Here is a 21,883-nt window from a genome sequence, read left to right on the forward strand (position 1 = left end):
ATAATACAGCTACTTGTTTAAAAATTCAATTAACCTTATCTTTCTTAAACTTGATTTATTAATAATCTCACAGATAAATTGCCAGTTTTGAAAGTCCTGTTATTTTTTGAATGTGTCCTGTCTGAGAAGCTTTAGAAACTATTTGGAATTGACAGAAGATGTCACTCTGCTTTAATTATTTGATTCAAGAACAAATTACAGTTCATTAAATGATTGCTGCATAAAAAGAACATCAGCATTCTCTTCTCTGTTGCAAGTAAGCTGTTGGGGATTCAACCACAACAGAGAAAAACATTTCCGGTTGTCATTCACAAAGTATGAAAAATATTTCAGATTCTCATATACCAAGTGCAATGTGAAAACAGCCTGTAGGCAATCAATGTACTGTAAAGCCATAGCCCATGCCTCATAGCACTGATTTCAAACAGAATAAATCCTGATGCTGGCATCTAGAACAGTTTGCTAAGTAAATCATACCCATGTATCATTTGATTACCTTTTTCACAAACCTGACAGCTGAAAAATGCCTAGAAACAAAACCAAGTATATAGCTGTACAACTGTTTATATAATAAACTGTTATCAACTGTTATATAATAGACTGTTATCAATACATCAGTTCTATGACAATCTTTAATTTCTTCACAGATATATAAAACTTTAATATTAAAAAATAGGATACCACGGCTAAAAGGCATTTAAAACACTTTTATTTCCTCTGAAAACTTACTGTTACAGTGTGCAAAGTATGAATAATCATATATTCATGCTTTTTGAAATGCATATAAGAAAATTAACTGAGAGATAAATTATTCAATACCTATAGCAGTAAATAACTTTATATGTTAAAGAAATTGTTTAATTCCTGCTTTAAAGGATTACCACTATTTAGACATTCAATTTCACCAAATTTTTTTGAGGTCTTTAGGACTAGACAAAGGGCTGCCAATCTCAGAAACTACCATTCTAGAAGTTAACTATCACCATGGCCATTTTACTACGGGCAACTAAATATCACAGAAAATGAGGAAAATTGTTAACTTTTTCTTGTATAGAAAAATATATGTTTATAATATATATAGCTTTTTTTCTGGGCAGGCATACCAACTAGACAAAAATACATTAGCAACATAAGGTTAGTAATTGGCTTTCATATTGACTACTAAACTGAATGGTATTATCATTTGTGCTCAATGACCATGCATAACTGAACTTTTTAAACATATGAAACAAAATTCTTTGATAATAGCATTTTCGAAATTTTAAATTAACTACTGAAATTTCTGCATCATGTACAACATATTGATTTTATTCATATGACTTTAGGTCTATGTTTTACAACAAAACCAAAAGGTTTTTCTTTTTCTGACTAAAAACTATGTGAACAAATATTTATTCACAGTAATTAAAACAGCTGAAAAGAAAGCTCTTAGAACAATTTCTATTACATGTTGGGGCAAGGGGAAATATCTAAAGTTCTCTAACAGTTGTATAATATCTTAATCATCACTAATATTCAGAAGCTTTTAAATATTTCAACAGCATTTAACAAATAGCCTGGAGAGATTCTGATGTTGAATGTTGGTCAATAGATGAAACAGGGTACAACATGGGCTTGGCAATGTGATCACAGGATATCTCCTTCATTGTTCTACATATAGATAGCTATAATAAAGCTATCAGCATTTTTCTAGTTATTCTGGGCCTACCCTGATTGGCTGTTTACATAAGTGCGCATGCTGCTTTCAAGAGGCCTTAACTCTAAGACTGTAACAAAAGTACAGTATCTTAATTGGTGCAACTTACTGCAATTGTATTGACTTAATACTCTCATATAGTGGAACCTTTTTATTGCTGGTATTGAGGGGCAGGACTAATGTCCAGTGCTTATAGGTGTGTATTGTGCATTTAGTGCATGCTATAGTTGGAATTCAGGAAACACGTTTTGACTTAAGATCTGAATCTATACAACAAAGTAGGTTGTAATGTGATTCTACCGTCCCTGATTTGTATAGTATTATAAAAGGGGAAGAGAGGGAAAGCAGGAACTAAAGTGATAGGGGAGGGGCTGCACAATGGGCAGAGGGGTTAGGAGTAGCCTGAGAAGTTGGGAAAGTTTGCCTTGCGCCTGGATACAGCTATATCTGCAGGAGGTTGGAAAGGTGAGGCAAGAGATACATTCCTTGGTTCTTTCCATTTCCCATGAGTCTGTGACCCGAGAGTTAGATCTTCCCTGAAATCTGAATAGGTCGGAGCCCCACTGCAGCTGAAGTGTGTTAAGAACTATGTGTTTTCTATTGTAGCTATCGCTCTCTGGTTGGCAATATAGGCCCGACTGCACAAGAAACTTTTTATGTATTTATATATCAAAATAAGATGTTAAATCCAAACTATTACTCAAAGAAAGTAAACCATCAGAGCTTGGAATTTGGAAAAAATTTAATATAATCACTCTCACTGCAACTATATTTGTTGCCTATGTACAGCCCTAACATTTTGTTAAGTGAATACAAGGGTTTACCAATTGTCATATTCTATTACATATCCTTTGTGGTTTCAGGTGTCCTATCAGAAAAGAAATATGAAGAATTTACAGTGTTTTCCTTATTAAGATTCAAACTCAAAGTTCCACACATTACTATGTTTACTAGCCTATAAGACTATAAAATACTAATATAGGAAACAGTTTTATTTTAAAAGCTTAATGTAGCTTTGCGCAGTGGCAGTATGGTAGCCAATGAGGTTTATCCGAGGCATGATTATTGCTAATTGAAAACTTAAAAGCTTAATGCAATAAAAACACTGTGACCTATTGTATTGGGAAAGTTGATAGCAAACAATTATTTGCTGCATGAGATTTTTGATAGTCACCTTTAAGTCAATGGGAAAATTCTGAAACAACTTTTCTTCCAGAAAACCCATTTTAAAGATGGCACTGCATTTATCTTCAAAATCATTCTCATATAATTATTTCTACCTTACATATGGAGAAACTGAGGTCCAGAAATTAAACAATTAGCACAGCTAGGACTAAATTAGGTCCACAGACAATTAGGCTAGTGCTTCAATTACTTGACTAGACAGAATTTCCAAATATCACTTATCCAAATACCTATCCAAATCTTTCCTTCTATTTCTATACTGAGTTTTCCTAGTATATAAATGATACACTTATAAATATCACTACTAACATTAAAAAACACTGAGTGATGGACTCATTATTTGATAAAAACTTCTACTTTAATAATAGTATTTTAATACTCCTCAAGATAGAAAACAATACAAACCTCTATTGCAAACATAGACTTTAGCCAGATCATGATCCTTTTGTTTTTTCTCAACTACATTTATATATGCTTTTATCATTTGTGTCATGATGTCTTTAAAGAAAAAAAATATAATTCAAATAATCAAAGGAAATAAATGAGGTGATTCTGAATATGTGGCTTTCAAACAAAGATCCAAAGTGGCAAGCAAAAGCTGTTGTAAAAGCATGAAATTATTAACAATGCATAGAATCATTTTCATCTTCAAAGCTATATTCCTGGGAATCGATTCGTTTATAATTTTTATCTGCTAACTCCACAGGTTTGAAATCTTAAAGCAGGCATGTCAATGTGCTTTACAAGTATGTTATGTTCTTGTAATGTCCTCTTTAAGGAAAATCCCTTTTACATTTCTATAATGTTTCTTCCGGTAATTCTGTATGTCGACTAGCTGCTGCTTTCTAACATTTTTTAAACAGTTCTCCCATCAATAAGACTCTACAACCAGGAGGAATTTCCAAAGTGGGATATCCAGTTTGGTGTATATCCGTTATTCAGAGGTCTCTGAATTTTGCAGGTTTGCACTTTCCTCGAGAGTCTCTGAGTTGGCCTCTGACATGGCACTGGATTCTGAAGCTCCTGGTTGTAAACTGTCTCCATCCAGGATAATGTCTTCAGGATTTGGTGGAGGTGCACAGAAGTCTTCATTTGGGCAGATTTGCTGGAAAACTGTCTCAGCCTGGCCAGGGAAGAAACGACACAACAGTTTTGGGACATCAGCTTAAAGTGTATGTGCCTTCCTGACACTATTTTAAAAAAGTAAGTATTACCCTTAAAATTTTCTTTAAGTTATAGAATGTCACCCAATATACATCTAAATATACCTTTTAAAAATCTGCTTTCAGAATTCCGTGACTTTTCTCCCTAAATCTATATAATGAATTCAGCTCCATTTAAGTGTATCAGTACTTGACCGGATTCTTTATCAAGTGTTCAAATAGTTGAGAATTTAAGGACATTCATGCTACATGTCAGTCAAAAATACAATTTCCCTTAATATTATTTATATAATTTCCCAGTAGAGCCTATTTGTGATATCCAGAGTCTAATTTAGCATGTAACAATTTTAACAAGTTGTTCAAATCAAGAAAATATTTCATTGTTTGCTCAACTGATTGCTTTATTGGCATGATTTTTCTACCCCTGGGCTTAAGGAATATAGCACGGTGTTAAGATCATGTACAAATCCTGGCTCTGCCAACTTAGCGGCAATGTGATGTGGAAAATGCTTACTCAACTTCTGAGCCTTGCTTTCCTTGTCTACAAAATGGCTGAGACTAAGCCTCTATATGATAGCTGTTATCGTTGTTATTAATAAGTTAAAATGTAAAGATTTAAGCTGAGCTTAGTCTGACAGGGTAAGAGAATAAGAAAGTAAATGTGTCATAATTAACAACAGCAACAAATACACGTGCGCGCGCACACACACAACACACACACACACACACACACACACACACACACACAGAAAGTAAATGTGGCAAGCAGCATCATGATTCCAAACATATTCCTACTTTGATTTAGATGAATACAGCTCATTATTAGATAAGGGTCCTTGCCATGCTAGGGAGATTGCACTCTATCCTATTGGTAAAAGAAATTCATTGAGGGGTTTTAAGATATATGCTGTTTTAAAGGTTACAATGTCTTTCTGTACCCCTTCAACCCTCCTTCCTGAGGTACACACAAGGTCATCCATTAAGCCAGGAGTTGACAACTATGGCCTACAGGCCAAATCCACCCTGGTGCCTGATTTTGTAACATTTTATTGGAACATGGCTACGCTCATTCATTTCTCTATTGTCTACGGCTGCTTCTGCACTGCAATGGCAGAGTTGAGTAGTTGCAATGGAGAGCATATGGACTGCAAAATCTAAATTCTTTACCACCTGGCTATTTACTCCTGTATCAGGTGATTAAAACATCATATTCTTTGGCAGTAGGTGGAGGGTTAGTAAACAGAAACTTTTGAGCTTTCATGTGAAGTTAAAAGAAGGAACAAAAAGATGGCTTCTTTTCCTTTTGAGTAGAGTTTAAGGATATATTTTTGTATATACCATTTTACTGTGGATATTTTAAAATTAAATATTTGAGATGCTTTGCTTTCCTTTCCACCCCAGGAACTCACCACACACTTTCACTAAAGATACCTTAGTTCCTAGAATCAGGAGGAGTGAGGTCAGAAAGAGTCTCTACCTCACATTTCAGTCCTCCTAATGGAATTTGGTGTTTTATCTTTGTGTGTTGAAGTTCTCCCTCCCTTTCATTCTGTATGCAATCAATCATCAAATCTTGTCAATTTTATCTCCTAGTTCTTGACTCTACCTTTTCCTTTCCTACAGACATAGCCCAGGAATGCACCACCTTTCCCCTAGACAATAGCAACATCTCGGAACTGGACTGACTTCTAGGGTCCTTTCATGTAATCCATCTCCATGCTGTCCTCAGAGGGCTCTACGGAAAACAAAATTCTGTTTATGTCACTTTCTGGCTTAAAACTCTTCAAAGATGCCCCATTTCCAATAGGATAAATATCTAAGATCCCTACTACGTCATACAAAACCCTTCAGGCCTACCTTCTCTGGTCTTATCTTCTATTTCATCCTATCTCCACCTCTCAGACTTTTTGCTTCACGAATATCTGGTTATTTGTATTTTCCCTCATCTGTAAAATGGTGATGCCGTGGATAATTACCTCATAGGGTTGTTGTAGGACAAAATAATATAATATAGATGAGATGCTTAGGATAGTGTCTGGCACACAGAAGATGCTCAATAAATGAGAGCTCCAAAAATATGACACTTAAAATTGCCCTCTCCCTCAATGGCATGAGTGAGTGAATGATACTGCAATATGTGAGCAATTTGATAGTTCATATGACCTATATAGCTGGTCTTCAACTCACAGATTATGTGCCAAAAATCGTGAGTTACTGATCTATCCATAAAAACAATTGCCTAGGTGGCGGTTAGGTTGCCAGCCCAGCCTCCACATCAACCAATTTAACTTATTGTATACCTGAAGTATAAAACAAAGAGTACAACACTATTTAACTACTCTTGCCCCCATGGCAGTGACATTCTGGGAGCCTTTTTAGACAATTAATTAAGAAGTCATCAATTAATGAATGAGATGAACACAGGATGGTGTACTGGAAGTACAAAATTTTATCTGAATAAACTAGCCATTTGTAAATACTATTATTGATTCCCTTTAAAGTAGGCACTATAATATTTTTTTCTGCAAACTGATGTGAAGTTAAAAGCCTATCAATAATCAATTGGATAAAGAAGTTATGGTTCATATATACAATGGAATATTACTCAGTCAAAAAAAAAAATGAAATCCTACTATTTGCAGTGACATGGATGGACCTAATGGGTATTAAGCTGAGCAAAATAAGTCAAGACAGAGAAAGATAAATACTATATGATTTCACTTACGTGAGGATTCTAAGAAGCAAAAAAATCAAAACCAGTTGAAAATCACATGGTATCACTTATATGTGGGACATAACCCTAAAAGCAATGAATGAACAGGACAAACAAACAGAGATACATGGACAACAGACAAGTGGTTGCCTGAAGGTAGATAGGTAGATGGGGTAAAAGGGGTCAAATATGTGGTGATAGAAAGAAATGTAACTATGAGAGGTGAACACGCAATGTAAATATATATGCCTTACTGTTAAAATGTACAGCTGAAACTTATCGAATTTTGTTAACCAATGTCACCATAAAAATTAATTAATTAAAAAAAATAAAAAAAGACTCACAAATAGAGGACAATATGGTCACTGTCAGAGGGGAGGAGGGTTGAGAGGTTGGGAGAATGGAGAGAAGGGTTAAAGAAGTACAAATTAGTAGTTTAGAGATGGTCACGGGGATGGGGAGCATGGCATAGAGAATGCGGTCATCAGTAATGCAATGGTTATGTGTGGAGCCAGATGCATGATAGAGTAATCGGAGGGATGGTTTCATAAACTATATAAATGTCTAACCAATGTACTGTATACTTGAAACTAATAATAAAATAAAATGCGTATAAAAGCTATATAACAAATTTAAAACTACTTATATTTAACAGCATGTAATAATTAGTACCAAAACTAGCATTATGATTGTTTTATACTGTGATAACACTGTACTCCTGAAAACTATCTTCTTGGGAAGCAAATTACTTTAATTATAACCTTCTAGCTTGCAGTTTAGATCACATTAGCACTTGTATAATAAGCCCTTACTTAAAAGACCTTTCATTTTGGTTAGAAAACATTAAAGTTCGTTCATGAATAAAAATGACCTAAGCATTCGGCTGAAAACTTGCTGGCAATTTGATTGGAAAAAATTAGATCATCAAAGCAAAAAATGATTTGGTCATTTTAATCCATAAATGTAGATCTTGAACCACCTCTGGTACTTATTAAGCTAATAGAATTTATGATGGAGCAAAGATGTGACTTCTTGCTTGTGTTATCATTGGCTAAATATGGTTATCCAAGATCACCATTAAACTCTGAAGATGAGAAATAAAGAATCTGGTAAAAAACTGTAAATGTATGGGTCATACCCTTGCCACTATGACTAAAAATTAAAGGCTCAGTGAAGCCATTTGTTTCTGTAAGATTCCTGTCATTAGTGGGAATGAATCTTCTTTCTGTGGTCTTAGAACAATGCGAAATGATCTCTTTATTGATTCAATTGACAGATGTACCAACTCTATGAAAAGTTTAGATTTATTATTTTCTGCTTTTTCTGTCAAGTGCAGAGAAGTGTATTTATATATGCATATGAATCTTCAGCTTAATGGAATCATAGTTCACTTTTGGGAACTTGTGCCAGCCTGTCCTATACCTCTTTATAGCCCTGCTTAGGAGCACTGCCACAAAATCGCACCTCGATTTAATATGCTTCCAGCAGCTATAATTGTAGCTCTTGGAATGCTGGCTCATGTCGAAACATTAAAGGAATCATGTTAATTGTGAAAAATTGTAAGTTGCGTGTCCTTGTCCAAAATAAGAAAACTATTTAAGACCATTTTAAAATTATATTTTGTATGCCTTACTAGTTACACTCCTTTTGAAATGACACAGGTTAACAGAGAAAAACAGTTCCTGTATTTCAAAATAATACTGGTTAGAAACAATATTTCTTCAGAATACTGGCATTATAAATTCATTTTCCTGAATATGTATTTCTAGCATTTTCCACCCTTGTTCCCACAATGGAACTCATAAACGATCTCCTGTAGTTCATCATTATATTTAAGAACATGAAAATATCTGATATTATATTTAAAATATATTTCAGGTAGCTTTCTTATTCATAGAAAACAGTTTAGGGGCAAATTGCAGATTAAATTAAATGAGACAGATGCTTTTCTAGTCCCTTTTCCCATCTCCCAGAGGAAAAAAACAGTTCACCTTCCCTACCACACCAACTTCTTAACAAAAGACTGAGAAATATCAACAACCTTACCTGTTTGACTGCATTATCATTTCCTAAACCACAGTCTGGGCCAGAGCAGACATAAACGTTGGACGGTAAATCATTATAAGAGTTCCTGCTGACATGTGAAGAATCTCTCATATTGAAGTAAAGAGCCCATAGTAGTCTTGGCTTTTCAACTTCTTCATTTTCTAAATGTAGACATAAATTTTACTTACATCTAAAGCACAATATGCCTGTCAATTACTACAATATATAGCCAATTACTAACAAAGCCATAACTACATTGTAGTAAATCAGAGTTTTGTAAGTAAACAATAGTAAATCTGTGTCCACATACTCTAATTAATACATGTGCATGATACTTCAAGCAATGGCTCTTCAACTTAACAAGTGAGACTTTAAAAATTATTTTCATGATTAGTAAGTTACTTAGATTTAACTCCAGCTGTGTTCCCTTGGATTTCTATTATTTCTCCTCACCAGTATCAAAGAGCTTATGATCATACTGATCCCTAAATTATACCTCTGAAGAAAACATTAATTGATTTTGTTTCACATGGACAAACCAACTTAAAAAAAATTATATAGGAAGCCAACAGTATATACAGGATTATGAGATGTCCAGAATAGACAAATCTATAGAGACAGAATATAGATTAGTGGTTACCTAGGATGGGGGGAGGGGAATGGAGGTAAGTGGGGGATAACTGCTAATGGGTATGGGGTTTCTTTTAGGGGTGACAGCAATATTTGTAAATTGACTGTGATGATGTTGGGACAATTATGTCATATTAAAACACTGAATTTTACACTTTAAATGGGTGAATTGTATGGTACACATGAATTAAATCTCAATAAAGCTGTTATTAAAAATAGTATACACAGGTCTATGGCCATGCCACCCTGAACACATCTGATCCTGTCTGATCTCAGAAGCTAAGCAGGGTTGGGCTTGGTTAGTACCTGGATGGGAGACCACCTAGGAAGATCAGGTACTATAGGTGTAAAATGAATGAGTGAACGAATGAATGAATAAACAAATATATAAATAAAAATAGTATACATAGGATTAGAACTTTGATATCCTAACTCACAAATGCTTTGTCGTACAGTATTACAAAAGTAATGGGAACCAATAAACGAATAACAAAAAGGTTGGAAACAGCAGGTTGTTTTAGCACACATGCTCTCATTTAACAGCAAGCATTATATGTGTGTTAGAGATTGGCCTAGGAGCTGGAGATGCACAGATGAAGTAGATTTACTTCTTATTCTTCTGCTTTTTAATGTTCCCTCTTACTGGGCCTAGCGCACAATGGATGCTCAACAAATAATTTCTAAATTGATTTTAATCTTGTTTTCAGGTATAATCACAGTATGATGTTCTTATTAAAGGCCCAGCTTTATTAACCTCAATACCTAAAGCCTATTCCTTGCTATCTTAATAATTATTTTTCTGTCTTCCTTATAAATGTTACAAATTAAATTTTCTTTGGTTAAAAACAGAAAATACTGCTGTTAAAATATTTATTGACTACAGTGTTTTCTTTAGCTTGTATCTGAACTTCAAATTCTATATAATGATAATAATAGATGTGTGAAAATTATCCTTCATACCCTTCAAGTCCATGAGGTACATTATGAATCAAAAAAAAATGCTAAAGGTATAATTTTCTACTCAATTAACTCTTATTGTTAAATTAGTAATCGATGTAGAGAAATTCTCAGATAATTGTAATATTCCATTAACAGGATTGTTCCATTCACCAATTTAGGATGAATAGGATTTTATTGTATTTAATTTAAAATTACAAGAATACCAAATATGTTATTTTTCTAGTTCATCCTGAATAATCCATAATTATTATTGTGATAGGATAAAGAAACTCTGAATGGAATAAGTGATGCCACTTTCTAAACACAAAGATTTATGAGTGTAAGGTATCACCAACTTCATGTAAACACATAAGTGGTGAAACCTATTTATTGACGAAATGAAGAAATATAAGGGAAACTCGTATTTCACAGCTAAAACTATATGGCTCTTAGTAAATTTACTGGTGGGTTTAGTTTCACTAAATTCTATAGGAAGTTAATTAAACATACTGTCTATGAGTTCTGACATCAGACTCCAGGAGCAATGAAGAAAAGTGGGCTAAGGTCTGGAAGTCCTTTAATATTGCCTAGTTGTTTCTGAGCATACTCTAAGAGAGCTTATCTTGTATTTCATGAAATTTCCAGCTCAGAGGAGGGCTTTCACTAAATAAAAATTGGGGAAAATGAATAATCCAATAGGTTATAAGAAAGAAATTTCAGAGGCTGAAGCTTTGAAAAGGAACCATGAGGAATATGAAAAGTTGACATAAGCTGAAGATAAATGCTTCTGATACAAGGGAGTTATCAGGCTTTGACCTTAACCCTCAAAGGACATATAATTGCTTCATCTTTCTTTGAGGTCAGCTGAACAGCAGAGAGATAGCTGGAAAAATAACATGCAGTTGTGAAGTACACAATTGTCAAAAAAAATAAATAAATAAAGTTGCTGAGGTTTGGCTAGGAATATGTCAACTGGCCAAAAGTAGAATTGCTTTTCTGTAATAGCTCATTTTATTCAATTAAATAGTGTAAAGGACTAAACAGCAGGTAATTTAGAATAGGATTTTGGGCAAATTAAACTGGAGTAAGTGTGGAAGAAGGTAGGCAGATGAAAATCAACAGTAGCACACAACAAAGCAATAAATAAATGTTCTATAGTTGCATGCCATGTTTAGGGTGAGAGTAAACTGTTTTAGTAACATAGCAGAGTGGCATGAGGCTAAGAGTAGGAGATTGTCACAATCTGGATCTAGTCTGGACACAACAAATACAAACAGGAATTAAGATAAGGCATTCGATTTCTCAGCCCAGTATTTACTTAACACCCTTACCAGCCACCGACTTCAAAATAACACTTATAAAGGGAATTTCTGTTTTTAGGAAGTATTACTTTTTTGATAGGAAATGAGTAAAACAGAATGAGGTAACTCTACGTGCCATGCACAATGGAAGGAAAAAAGAAGATAATGCAGTGATAATACTACATTGTAGACAAAGTACTAATGAAATTCTTGCTTCGATTTATATAAAACAAATCTCAAGTTCCTGGATAAAACAAGAAACTACTGAGGACAATTCTACCAGTGAGACTAAAAATAACTGTTCAATCAGTGCTTGGAAGGATGTTCTGGAGTATGAAAAAATGCACATATGAATGGTAAGCAATCACCTAATTTTCTCACTTGCAGAATCAGGTTCATCTAAAATTTCTTTGAACTAGGACGTAGGGAAGGGTTTAGAGATCTTTGATGTTCTTCAAGGAGCCTGGGAGGTAAGGCTCTTGGAAGTATCAGTAAAACTGCTTCTTAAGACACAGCATATGTCAAAAGCTCTGGCTGATACCTTACACGTTAAAAAGCAAGAAAGAGAACAGAGGAAATATCTTCACAACTCTAATGGAATTTCTCAGCTGCAATGGCAAAGAAGTACTGGATTTGAGAAAGGAACATTATCTTTTATAATAAACTTTCTTGTCTGGTGGATAGGCTGACTTTCACTAAGGCTTATGAAGCATAGCACTACACAGAATGTAGAACTCAAAGAAGAAGAAAAAATAAGCTCAAATAATGTTATTCCTTTGGCACGTGTTTTAAAAAACATATTTATAATGCTCTCAAGCATAAGGTTTCATATCAATGCCAAATAAGCGAAACAGTAAAAAAAGCCATCAATCTGTAAAAGTAGGGGCTTCTGCTACAGAGAAGAATGTACTTTAATGTATTAAAAGTTCATATTGCTCATAAAGTTCCTTGTTACTCATTTAGGCAGGAAAATGAATTGAGCTCTCTTCTCCAGGTGACTTTGCCTCTTTGACCTGCCATGGCCCAGTGCTCACTTTATCTGGTGATTCATTTTCAATAACTCCAACAGTATTTGTTCTGACATTTTAATTAAAATATGACCATTACCTCATCCTGATGATAAAAAGGCCCATGTGTCAGTGAAAACTAGCTTTTCAGTGCCTCAGTGCACCTGAGGACCCTTCGAGCACACAGTTCTTACTAAAGAATTCCACTCAGATTTTAAATAATATATCATTTCAAAACAGGATCACTTTAACCATTAAGATTGATGTTTTAAAATCTAAAACGCATAGAGGATGCTAAGTAATGAATATGTAATTTCCCTAACTTAACTTTTTAAAAACAAAAATTAAATGCATTTCAAAAGTGAAGAGCGATAATACAAGATTCAAATTTAGTGGATTCTTTATGATTACCACACAATGGAAAGAAACAACAAAAATTATTAACAACTTCAGAAATAAAGAAGGAATTCAGAGTTTTTGCAAACAAGGTAATTAGAGCCAAGGATAAAATTATGATTCTACATTAGGTTTAGGAATTTTATCATGTACCATAACTTTGCAATCAAATTTTTAACAATAATTAAAACTTTTATATGAGACTTTCCAGTGAAGGAAGTATAAATATGAAACAAATTAAATTCCAAACTAAAGTAAAATTTTAGATTGGGTTTTTATTTAGGCAGCTTGGAAATAAATTGATTATATTGCTGTTAGCTCCAGAGAACTGAGAAGTTTTGTTTTCTTATGTAAATATAAATGCCTCTCTATGCAATATCTCTGCATTAAGAAAACAAATAATACATTTATGAGATGAACTAAAAGGAAATAACAGGTAGGTGTAAATAAATGGTTTTCTGAACAAATATAACATCCAATGAAAATGAAGATATATGAATCAATGAGGAAACTGACCATAATGCCAGTGGACATGCAAATCATATAATGAAAATCAACATCACTTCACAGAAATGAAGAAGATATACCAATCTATTTTTTGATCACTTACACACAAAATACATTACAATTTACTCCATTCACAACTACAAAAGCTAGCTTATGATGTGGGAGAAAAGTTTAAAAAGCTGTGGTTGACGTACTTTTATTGATTCATTTTTATTAAATTTATTGGGGTGACATTGGTTAATATATATATGTATGTGTGTGTGTGTGGTGTATATATATACACACACACGCATACATATATACATACATATATATATATATAGAAAGAGAGAGAGAGAGAGAGAGAGAATGAATGAGAATGAGTGAGTCATGGCTGTAAAAAAAAATTTTTCACCATGAATAAGCAGCATAGTAGCATATATATTTGAGAGCAAAACATTTATCAGATCACTAGCATGCTATGCATTAAAAGACAATTAGGAAGGATTCCTACATTTGTAAATTAATATTTTAATCTTCTCTCAGTTGAACCAATGTGTTTTTTTTTGCAAATCAAGATAACTTTTTCTGATAAAGGAATACATGCTCTTTGTACAACACCTGTAAAATAAAGAAAATTATAAAGAAAAAAAATGTTCACAATCCTGGAAAAACTGAGAGATTTCCTGTATTTTGCAGTCTTTTGTCTATGCGTATATGTACACATATAAATGTACATTTTTGCACTTAATTATGTACGTTGTGTGTGTGCTGCATATTTTTCCTTTACCTCTATACAGTGAATATTTTCCCAGTTTTAGGAAGAGCATGTGCTCAATCACCCTAATAAAACATGTAAGCACTGTTACTGAATACTTCACATTTCAGTTCAGGCTGCAGAAACCTTCATGAGATATCAGACGAGTAAAGTAGTTACATTACCTTTCCATCATGAATGCTGTTTATGATTATTGAAATAATTATTATTCTTACCTATCTCCGTCTCAGCATATGGAGTAAACAATTTCTGCACAACTGGTTCTAAATCTTCTCTTGCTGTTTCAGAAGATGTGCAAGTCAAATGAACCAAATCTGTTTAAAAAAAAATATTTTGAGTTCCTGCTTATCATGAATTTCACTATAAACTCCCATTCAAGGCAATAAGCTGGTGCTTTGGGAAATAGAGAGCTGAGGAAGTCACAAGTCCTGCCTTCATGGAGTTTACAATCTAGCAATGGGGGTCATGTAAAAACCATCACAATATGCTTATGTGCATTAGCTAAGTAGTTAAAATATATGCAAACTAATAACTAAGAGAGAATACCGTAAGTCCTAAGAAGCAGCAGCAGTTGATTATTCAGTTTGTAAAACTAGCAGAGTAGAAAGGCTTAGGAAAGCATTTATTCATGGAAAGAGCTTAACCATCCTTATAATATTCCCAAAGAGAGTGGATAAAGGATTGCTAAGCAAAATAATTGTGTTAAAAAGACTAAAAGTTAAATATTTATTTACCTAGAGAATATGCTTCTTATTAGTCAGACAGAAGACTCCATTTATACAAATTTTATCGATAAGTTAACAACAAATAATCTATTAATTATAGGACCCTCTAAGAAACCTTTTGGGGGAACACTGTCGGCTTAGTTTGAATCATGCATAAACTTAAAAGTCCATAAAATGGTATGAGTCTATAATACTTTCAGGAATTGCAAATCATTTCCTTTTGCATTTATAGATTCATGGGGCTTAGACCTCAGAGAATATTTGGATTAGACAATATCATGTACTAAAAATAGGCCTTCATAGAAGTGAAATACTGTAACCCAATTATTTAGAATGCCTATACACAGAGGTAAAGGAAGGATAAAAAGTTCTACATATTGAAAGAAAGAACTAAGGGGATCTCTAAATAGGAGAAATTCTTATGGTCCTGGAAAGGCTTGGAGAGGGATAAAATAATGGCAGAAAGAATATATTAGGAACAGTATAAGTACTGAGAAATTCTTTCCCCTAAAACATCTATAGAAAAGTATTCCCAATTCTTTTCTAAAACTTTATTTCAGACTACTAGACATTTTTTTTTTAAACCGCAGGAAGGTAGTTCGAAGTTTATTATGAAAGCCAATGTCAGAATAGGAATCTCATTATTAAAACTCATTCCACATTCAACTACTCCAAAATACATCTAAGCATAAATTGAGGAAAACCTAACAATCATGTGAGCTAAAATAAAATTACACAGTATATTTTTCCAGGTCCACCAAAGAAAGTGATATTCTAAGACAGTTCCTATCTTATGTATGGCCTAATAAAAGGTTTATCTTATTTAAGTAATATTTTTATATGAGTGCAACAATGATTCTCGTTGATTCTGGGATACTATAGGATGTATGGTACTAAATATTTCAAAATGTATAAAACCTTCACAATAAAATTTTTCCTAATTACCTTCAATATTTCAAATGCTATATAACTTTGATAGGAGGGAGTTTAAACTCCCCAGATAATCGAATTACACTAGGTATAGAACTATAAAGGCAGGCACCAGGCAAAATGACATAGATGATAGAGGCTTTGTTCATCTCCTTTTGGGACCACATCGAAGTTTGGACAGAAACATGAAGCAAACAGCAAGCACAGTCGCCTGGGGTCTAGACGAACAGAAGCCCTACAACTAGGGAGAGAAATAAGAAATCACCCTGCAACAGTAGGAGGTAGGAGGGAACGAAGATGCGAGGCCGTCTGGTCCCTGGTGGCGGAAAGGGACAGAGGCTAAGACAGCTGCAGATGTTCCTCTTAAAGGAGCTGTGACTGCGACCCGACTCCACTGTGACAGACTTGCTTGCTGAGAGCACCAGCGCTGGGTCAGCATTTTGGGGGTCACCAGGGACTTACAGGGGACACTGAATTGTCAAAGTGAGAACCAGAGGTGAGGCTTTATCTCTGGCAGAAATGCTGGTGGTACTCATCGTTCCACTGTTGTGCCTTCCCTCTTCCAGTGTGAGGAGCCAGTGCTGCCATAGCTGAGACATCATCAAACTGGATAATAGAGGTCACTCTGCCCAGAGGGTTTCCCGAAACTCTGCCTTCCCCAACTTGCAGCCCCACCCAAGCCACATCCAGGTGTGTCCTTGGCGAGTCAGGTGCTCCTCACTGAGCAGTGCCAAGACTCACATTGGTGGCAGCTGACCACAGTTTCTGGTGTGGTTTCTTGAGGCAACTAAAAGCTCAGCATCTGTGGATTGCTTGCTGTATCTTAACAGGTGGCCCTGGAGGGCCACAGGTTGGGGCTAAACTTGGCCTGCAGCCGAACCCCTCTCAGGACTGTGACACTGGGCACCTACTACACAAAGCCCCACTAATAAGACTGGGAGGCATAGGAACTTTGCTTAGTATGTAGAAATAGACACAGAAAGGCGGCCAAAATGGGAAGACAAAGAAGCATAACCCATATGAAAGAACAGAGCAGAGCTCCAGAAAAAATGGAGGCAAGCAATTTAAAAGATGCAGAGTTCAAAACACTGGTTATAAGGATGCTCAATGAACTTAGGGGAAGTGCAGATAATTCAGTGAGAACTTTAACAAAGAGACAGAACACGTAAAAGTGGAAATGGAAATTATAAAAGGAAACCAGCCAGAAATGAAGAATACATTATCTGAGATGAAGAGTATATTAGAGGGAATAAACAGAGTGAAGGAAAAAGAGGAATGAACCACTGATACAGAGGATAGGGAATCCGAGGACACCCAATCAGAACAGCAAGAAAAAAAGAATCCAAAAATATGATAATAATTTAAGAAGCCTATGGGACAAAACTAAACGTAACAACACCCATATCATAGGGGTACTTGAAGGAGAAGAGGGAGAACAAGAAGTTGAAAATCTACTTGAAGAAATAATGATGGAAAATTTCCTAATGTGGTGAAGGGAATAAACATACAACCCCAGGGAGCCTAGAGAATCCCCAAAAAGATGAAGCCAAGCAGACCCTCACCAAGAACAATATAATTAAAGTGCCAAAGGTTAAATACAAAGAGAGAATCTTAAAGGCAGCAAGAGAAAAGCAGTTAGTTACCTACAAAGGAGCACTTAAGACTGGCAGCTGATTTCTCAAAAGAAACTATGAAGAACATAAGGGACTGGCACAAAATAGTCAAGGTGATGAATACCCAGAATTTACAACCAAGAAGAGTTTATCCAGCAAAGCTACAGCATTTAAAGTCAAAGGACAGATAAAGAGCTTTCCGGACCAAAATAAAGAAAAAAACAACCAACCAACCAAACAAAATCAACCAAACAAAAAAACTAAAGAAATTCATCGACACCAAGCCAGTATTACAGGAATTGTTGGAGGGACTTCTTTAAGAAGAGAAAAAAATGTATCAAAAACAGGAATAAAGAATGGCAATAACTACATATCTATGAACAAGTACCTCAAATGGAAAAGAATTAATGCTTCAACCGAAAGATAGAGTGGCTGAATGGATAAGAAAACAAGACCCCTATATATACTGCCTACAAGAGACACACTTCAGATTAAAAGACACACACAGAGTAAAAGGAAGGGGATGGAAAAAATATATCTCCTTGATGGACCTCGAGGGTATTGCGCTCAATGAAATAAGTCAGAGAAAGACAAATATCACATCATTTTAAGTATATGTGGAATCTAAAGAACAAAATAAATAACGACAATAATAAAAAAGGAAATAAACTCATGGATACAGAGAATATTTTGAGGGCTACTAGATGGGAGGGCTTATGGGGAGATGGCAAAAAAAAGGCAAAGGGATTAAGTACAAATGGATAGGTACAAAATAGTCATGAAGATTTAAAGTGTTGCATAAGAAAAATAGTCAACAATGTTGTAATAAATATGTAAAGAAGAAGAGGGGTACTAGATTTAGTTGGGTGATTATTTTGTGAGTTATATAGATCTCTAATCACTATGCTGTACAACTGAAACAAATATATTACTGTATGCCAACTATAATTAAAAAAAAACTAATTGAGAAACAGTTCCCAATAAAAAATAATAATACTATATCAAATACTAGAAATTTGTTACTAGAGTAGGTTTTAGGTGTTCTCATGACAAAAGAAAAAAAAATAGTAACTATCTGAGCAGATAATTTAATCAGCTTGATTGTACTAATAATCATTTCACTATGTATGTGTATATCAAATCATGCTGTACACCTTAAATAAAATTTTTACTTTAAAAATGCTATGAAGTAAAAAAAAAATTAGATAATAGTGAGGTATCCTCAAATATCTTGTTTCTCTATCAGCTTCAGTTAAGCAAGCATCTGTTTAGTGTCATGAAGATTCAGAATACTGCCTACAGCGGCAGCAATCTGGCAGTAAACAGTGCTGAGTAATTATTGATCTGATGCTGGTCAGACTTCTAAATTCAATCTATTTAAAATTCAAATAATAAACTTGCAATGAAAACTTTAAAAAGAAAGAACCATAAAGACAAATCCCTGATATAACACTCAAATGTCCTGTTTCTTCATCCCACAGTCTCATAGAATACCAACATTCATGTCAAAGTTCTCAATTTTCCAGTTTTCTACTCAATTAATGTGTACTAGGGAAAAAGGAGATGAAGAGGAATATAAATAAAAAAGTATATTTTGAAAAAATATCTTAATGTCAAACTACTGGTTCTGTGAAACAGAATATATAAAAGAAATACACTGGAACAATTATATCCTTATGTTTCCTAACAATATAAGAGTTTCAATTTGGGAAGTGCTAGTAAAAACTTCTAGAAGTGAAGTCAAATTACTATATTGTATTTAATGAGTTTTATAGCAATTCTTAGAAGAAAAAATTAAAGACATTCATAACCTCAATTCTAATAGCCTTACCTTGATTCTGCTTATATGCTACATTATTGACTGATCTTCACATTTAAGATATAAACAGCTATTTTTTCTCCCTAGACATCTCGTTTTTCCTGTTGCCTACATCCTTTGCTTGTATAGGTTACTCTGAATTCGCTGATTTTCTTCAAATGAGAGACTGTTATTTTATAAAAATTCAGATTTTCAAAATTAGTTTATTAATCTTTATATTTTCTTAAGTCCTTTGTAAGGGCAAGTTTTAGAGTCTATTTTTTCTCTTTGTCAGATACAATTCTCACTTATAGCGACTATTTAATAAATATTTGTGGCTGAATATAATTTGTTCTCTGTCATGGATAGACATTAAATAATTATAGGCTTAAACAGACATGTGTGTGCACACAAATACATTTATGCATACATATGCACAGGGAAATTTTTTTTTACTAGTTTCTTATACAAAATGTAGGAAATTATCTGATCGACCGGGACAGAGGTAAGAAAAGTATCATTGGATAGTCCTCAAATTATTTAAGTCTGCCTGAGAAATGCTCACACTTTAATTTATCTATAACATTCTCAAAAGATTTTAAGATTATCTAGAATTGACTGTGCAGCTCACCTACATGTGTCAGTCACTATGTCTGAAGTGTTATTTCATTTCACCTATGCAGCAGTCCACTGTTATTCTCATTTCTCTGGAGAGAGGACAGAGGAACAGTAGAGTGAACCCATTTTCCCCTTAGAAAAAAAATTCAGCTCGCTGCTAATGTTCATTTAATTTTACATAAACATGCTTTTTAAGGATGAAACAAATCTGATTGGTTTTCCATGTAAAAATAAAATATAAAAACTGTTCTTAGAGTTATTTCTAAATAGAACTTGTTTCTAATCCTAATGTGACAGAAATGTGTACATAAATCAAATTCATCCAATGAATTTTAGGCTAACAGTTGTTTGAGAACTATGTTAACAACACATGTAGGAATGTTACATTTCCTAGGATTTGACATTTTCGGCAATTGAGAATTACTATATTGTGTAAATGGAAATGCTACTACTAAAAAGAGAATGCTATAAATAGAATGATGTCATTTGTTTCCAAAGACTATCGCTATTCTAGAGCAATATGAAAATAATAATGAAAGCAAGATATTTCGTGACAAACTTTGGGGATAAGGATAGGACTGTAACATGTGAGTTACCTCAGGGTAAATGCTGCAGCAGCAAGCACTGCCAGTGAGTATTCTCGGGGCAAATGGGAAATAGGTTAAGCAGATTTCTCAAAGTCATACAATTAGTAAAAGGAAGAGCTGGGACTCAGAGCTGGAATTCAAACCCACCTGGTCTGACTCTAGAGTGTCTGCTCTTAGTCACTAAATGATGTAGGGTAATTGTATAATATCCTGTAGAAGGTGCAGCCTGTCACTTAAGGCAGCAGTCTTCAAACTAGGATGTATGCAAAGATACGAGGTGACTTTTCACGAGGTATGATGACTATAAGGGGGTCATCGTCCAGATGCCCAACCCAGCCTCCTTCCACTTTATTGAGGAATGCATTTCAATACATTTATTTTAATAATCCTTTATCGAAATTATAATATACTAATTAGGATTTGATTAATTTTACACAATTAGTAATAGTATTAATTGCTCAATCCAGAAGACATTTTTAAACATATTTAGAATCTAATTGTCCTAGAAAACCAAATAATAAAAAATTCTATTTCCATTTATTTTTTTCAATGGATGATAATGGATATCAAATATCTCTAGTACTTAAATTACATCAAATTCATTTAAAAGAGTGATGTTACAGTTTTACTATCATACATCAAGATTTGTAATGTTAAAAACTACATTCTGGGAAATTATTTGAATCTTATGATGAAAAATTATGCATAGCAATTTATAAGTGTTCAAGGGGTATAAAAGCAAAAGTCTTGCAGACCTTAATGCATTAAGATAATCACAAAACCAAACCTGTAAAACATTTTGTCACATTTCTACTAAAATTTAACTCTCTGTATAAAAATGCTTCTTTGTATTCTGTAACTTTAATTCTTGTCCACAGGACTAACTTCCTCAATAAATGCTAAAAATGACCATAAATTAAGTCAAAAGGGGCAAATGCTTTCCTAAAAGTATTACATTCATTAATACCAATTAATAACTATTACTAAGATTGTGATGATGCAATAGAAGTGAAAATGTTACCCACTGGTATCATGTGAAATTATAACTGACTCAGAAAAAATTTTAATAATTATCTCTGACTCTGCCATGTATAAACTATTTTTCTTTTACTTCACTTAGCAACTGCTTAAAGGCTTAATGGGCTAAAAGATAATGAAATCTGTTAGCAGTATTCTCAGATTTGTGTTGACATTAAAAAAGCCTCAGTGGAAAATAAGCTTTAATTCATAGAATGTAAGGGTAATACTTAAAAAAATTCTGGCGAATGGAGT

The 21,883-nt window shown here is 34.0% G+C and overlaps 1 protein-coding gene and 2 pseudogenes across 4 annotated transcripts in view; 2 read left to right on the top strand and 1 right to left on the bottom strand.

Annotated features, from left to right (window-relative positions):
* Positions 1-687: 687 nt before the first annotated feature.
* CHM (CHM Rab escort protein) overlaps positions 688-21,883 on the bottom strand; it is a 190,979-nt gene continuing 169,783 nt past the window's right edge. For all 4 annotated transcript variants that reach the window (XM_016129964.2, XM_016129961.2, XM_036226400.1 and 1 more), the window contains 3 exons: positions 14,556-14,654; positions 8,804-8,964; positions 688-4,004 (listed from right to left, as the gene is read on the bottom strand). In XM_016129964.2, coding sequence (XP_015985450.1) covers positions 3,816-4,004; positions 8,804-8,964; positions 14,556-14,654 — 449 coding nt within the window. In that variant the 3' untranslated portion in view covers positions 688-3,815. The remainder of the gene's footprint in view (positions 4,005-8,803; positions 8,965-14,555; positions 14,655-21,883) is intronic.
* LOC118608110 lies at positions 2,708-2,886 on the top strand (annotated as a pseudogene).
* On the top strand, positions 9,662-9,780 carry LOC118607934 (annotated as a pseudogene).

Source organism: Rousettus aegyptiacus, unplaced genomic scaffold (assembly GCF_014176215.1).
Source record: "Rousettus aegyptiacus isolate mRouAeg1 unplaced genomic scaffold, mRouAeg1.p scaffold_m13_p_9, whole genome shotgun sequence".
In the NCBI taxonomy this organism is placed as follows: domain Eukaryota; kingdom Metazoa; phylum Chordata; class Mammalia; order Chiroptera; family Pteropodidae; genus Rousettus; species Rousettus aegyptiacus.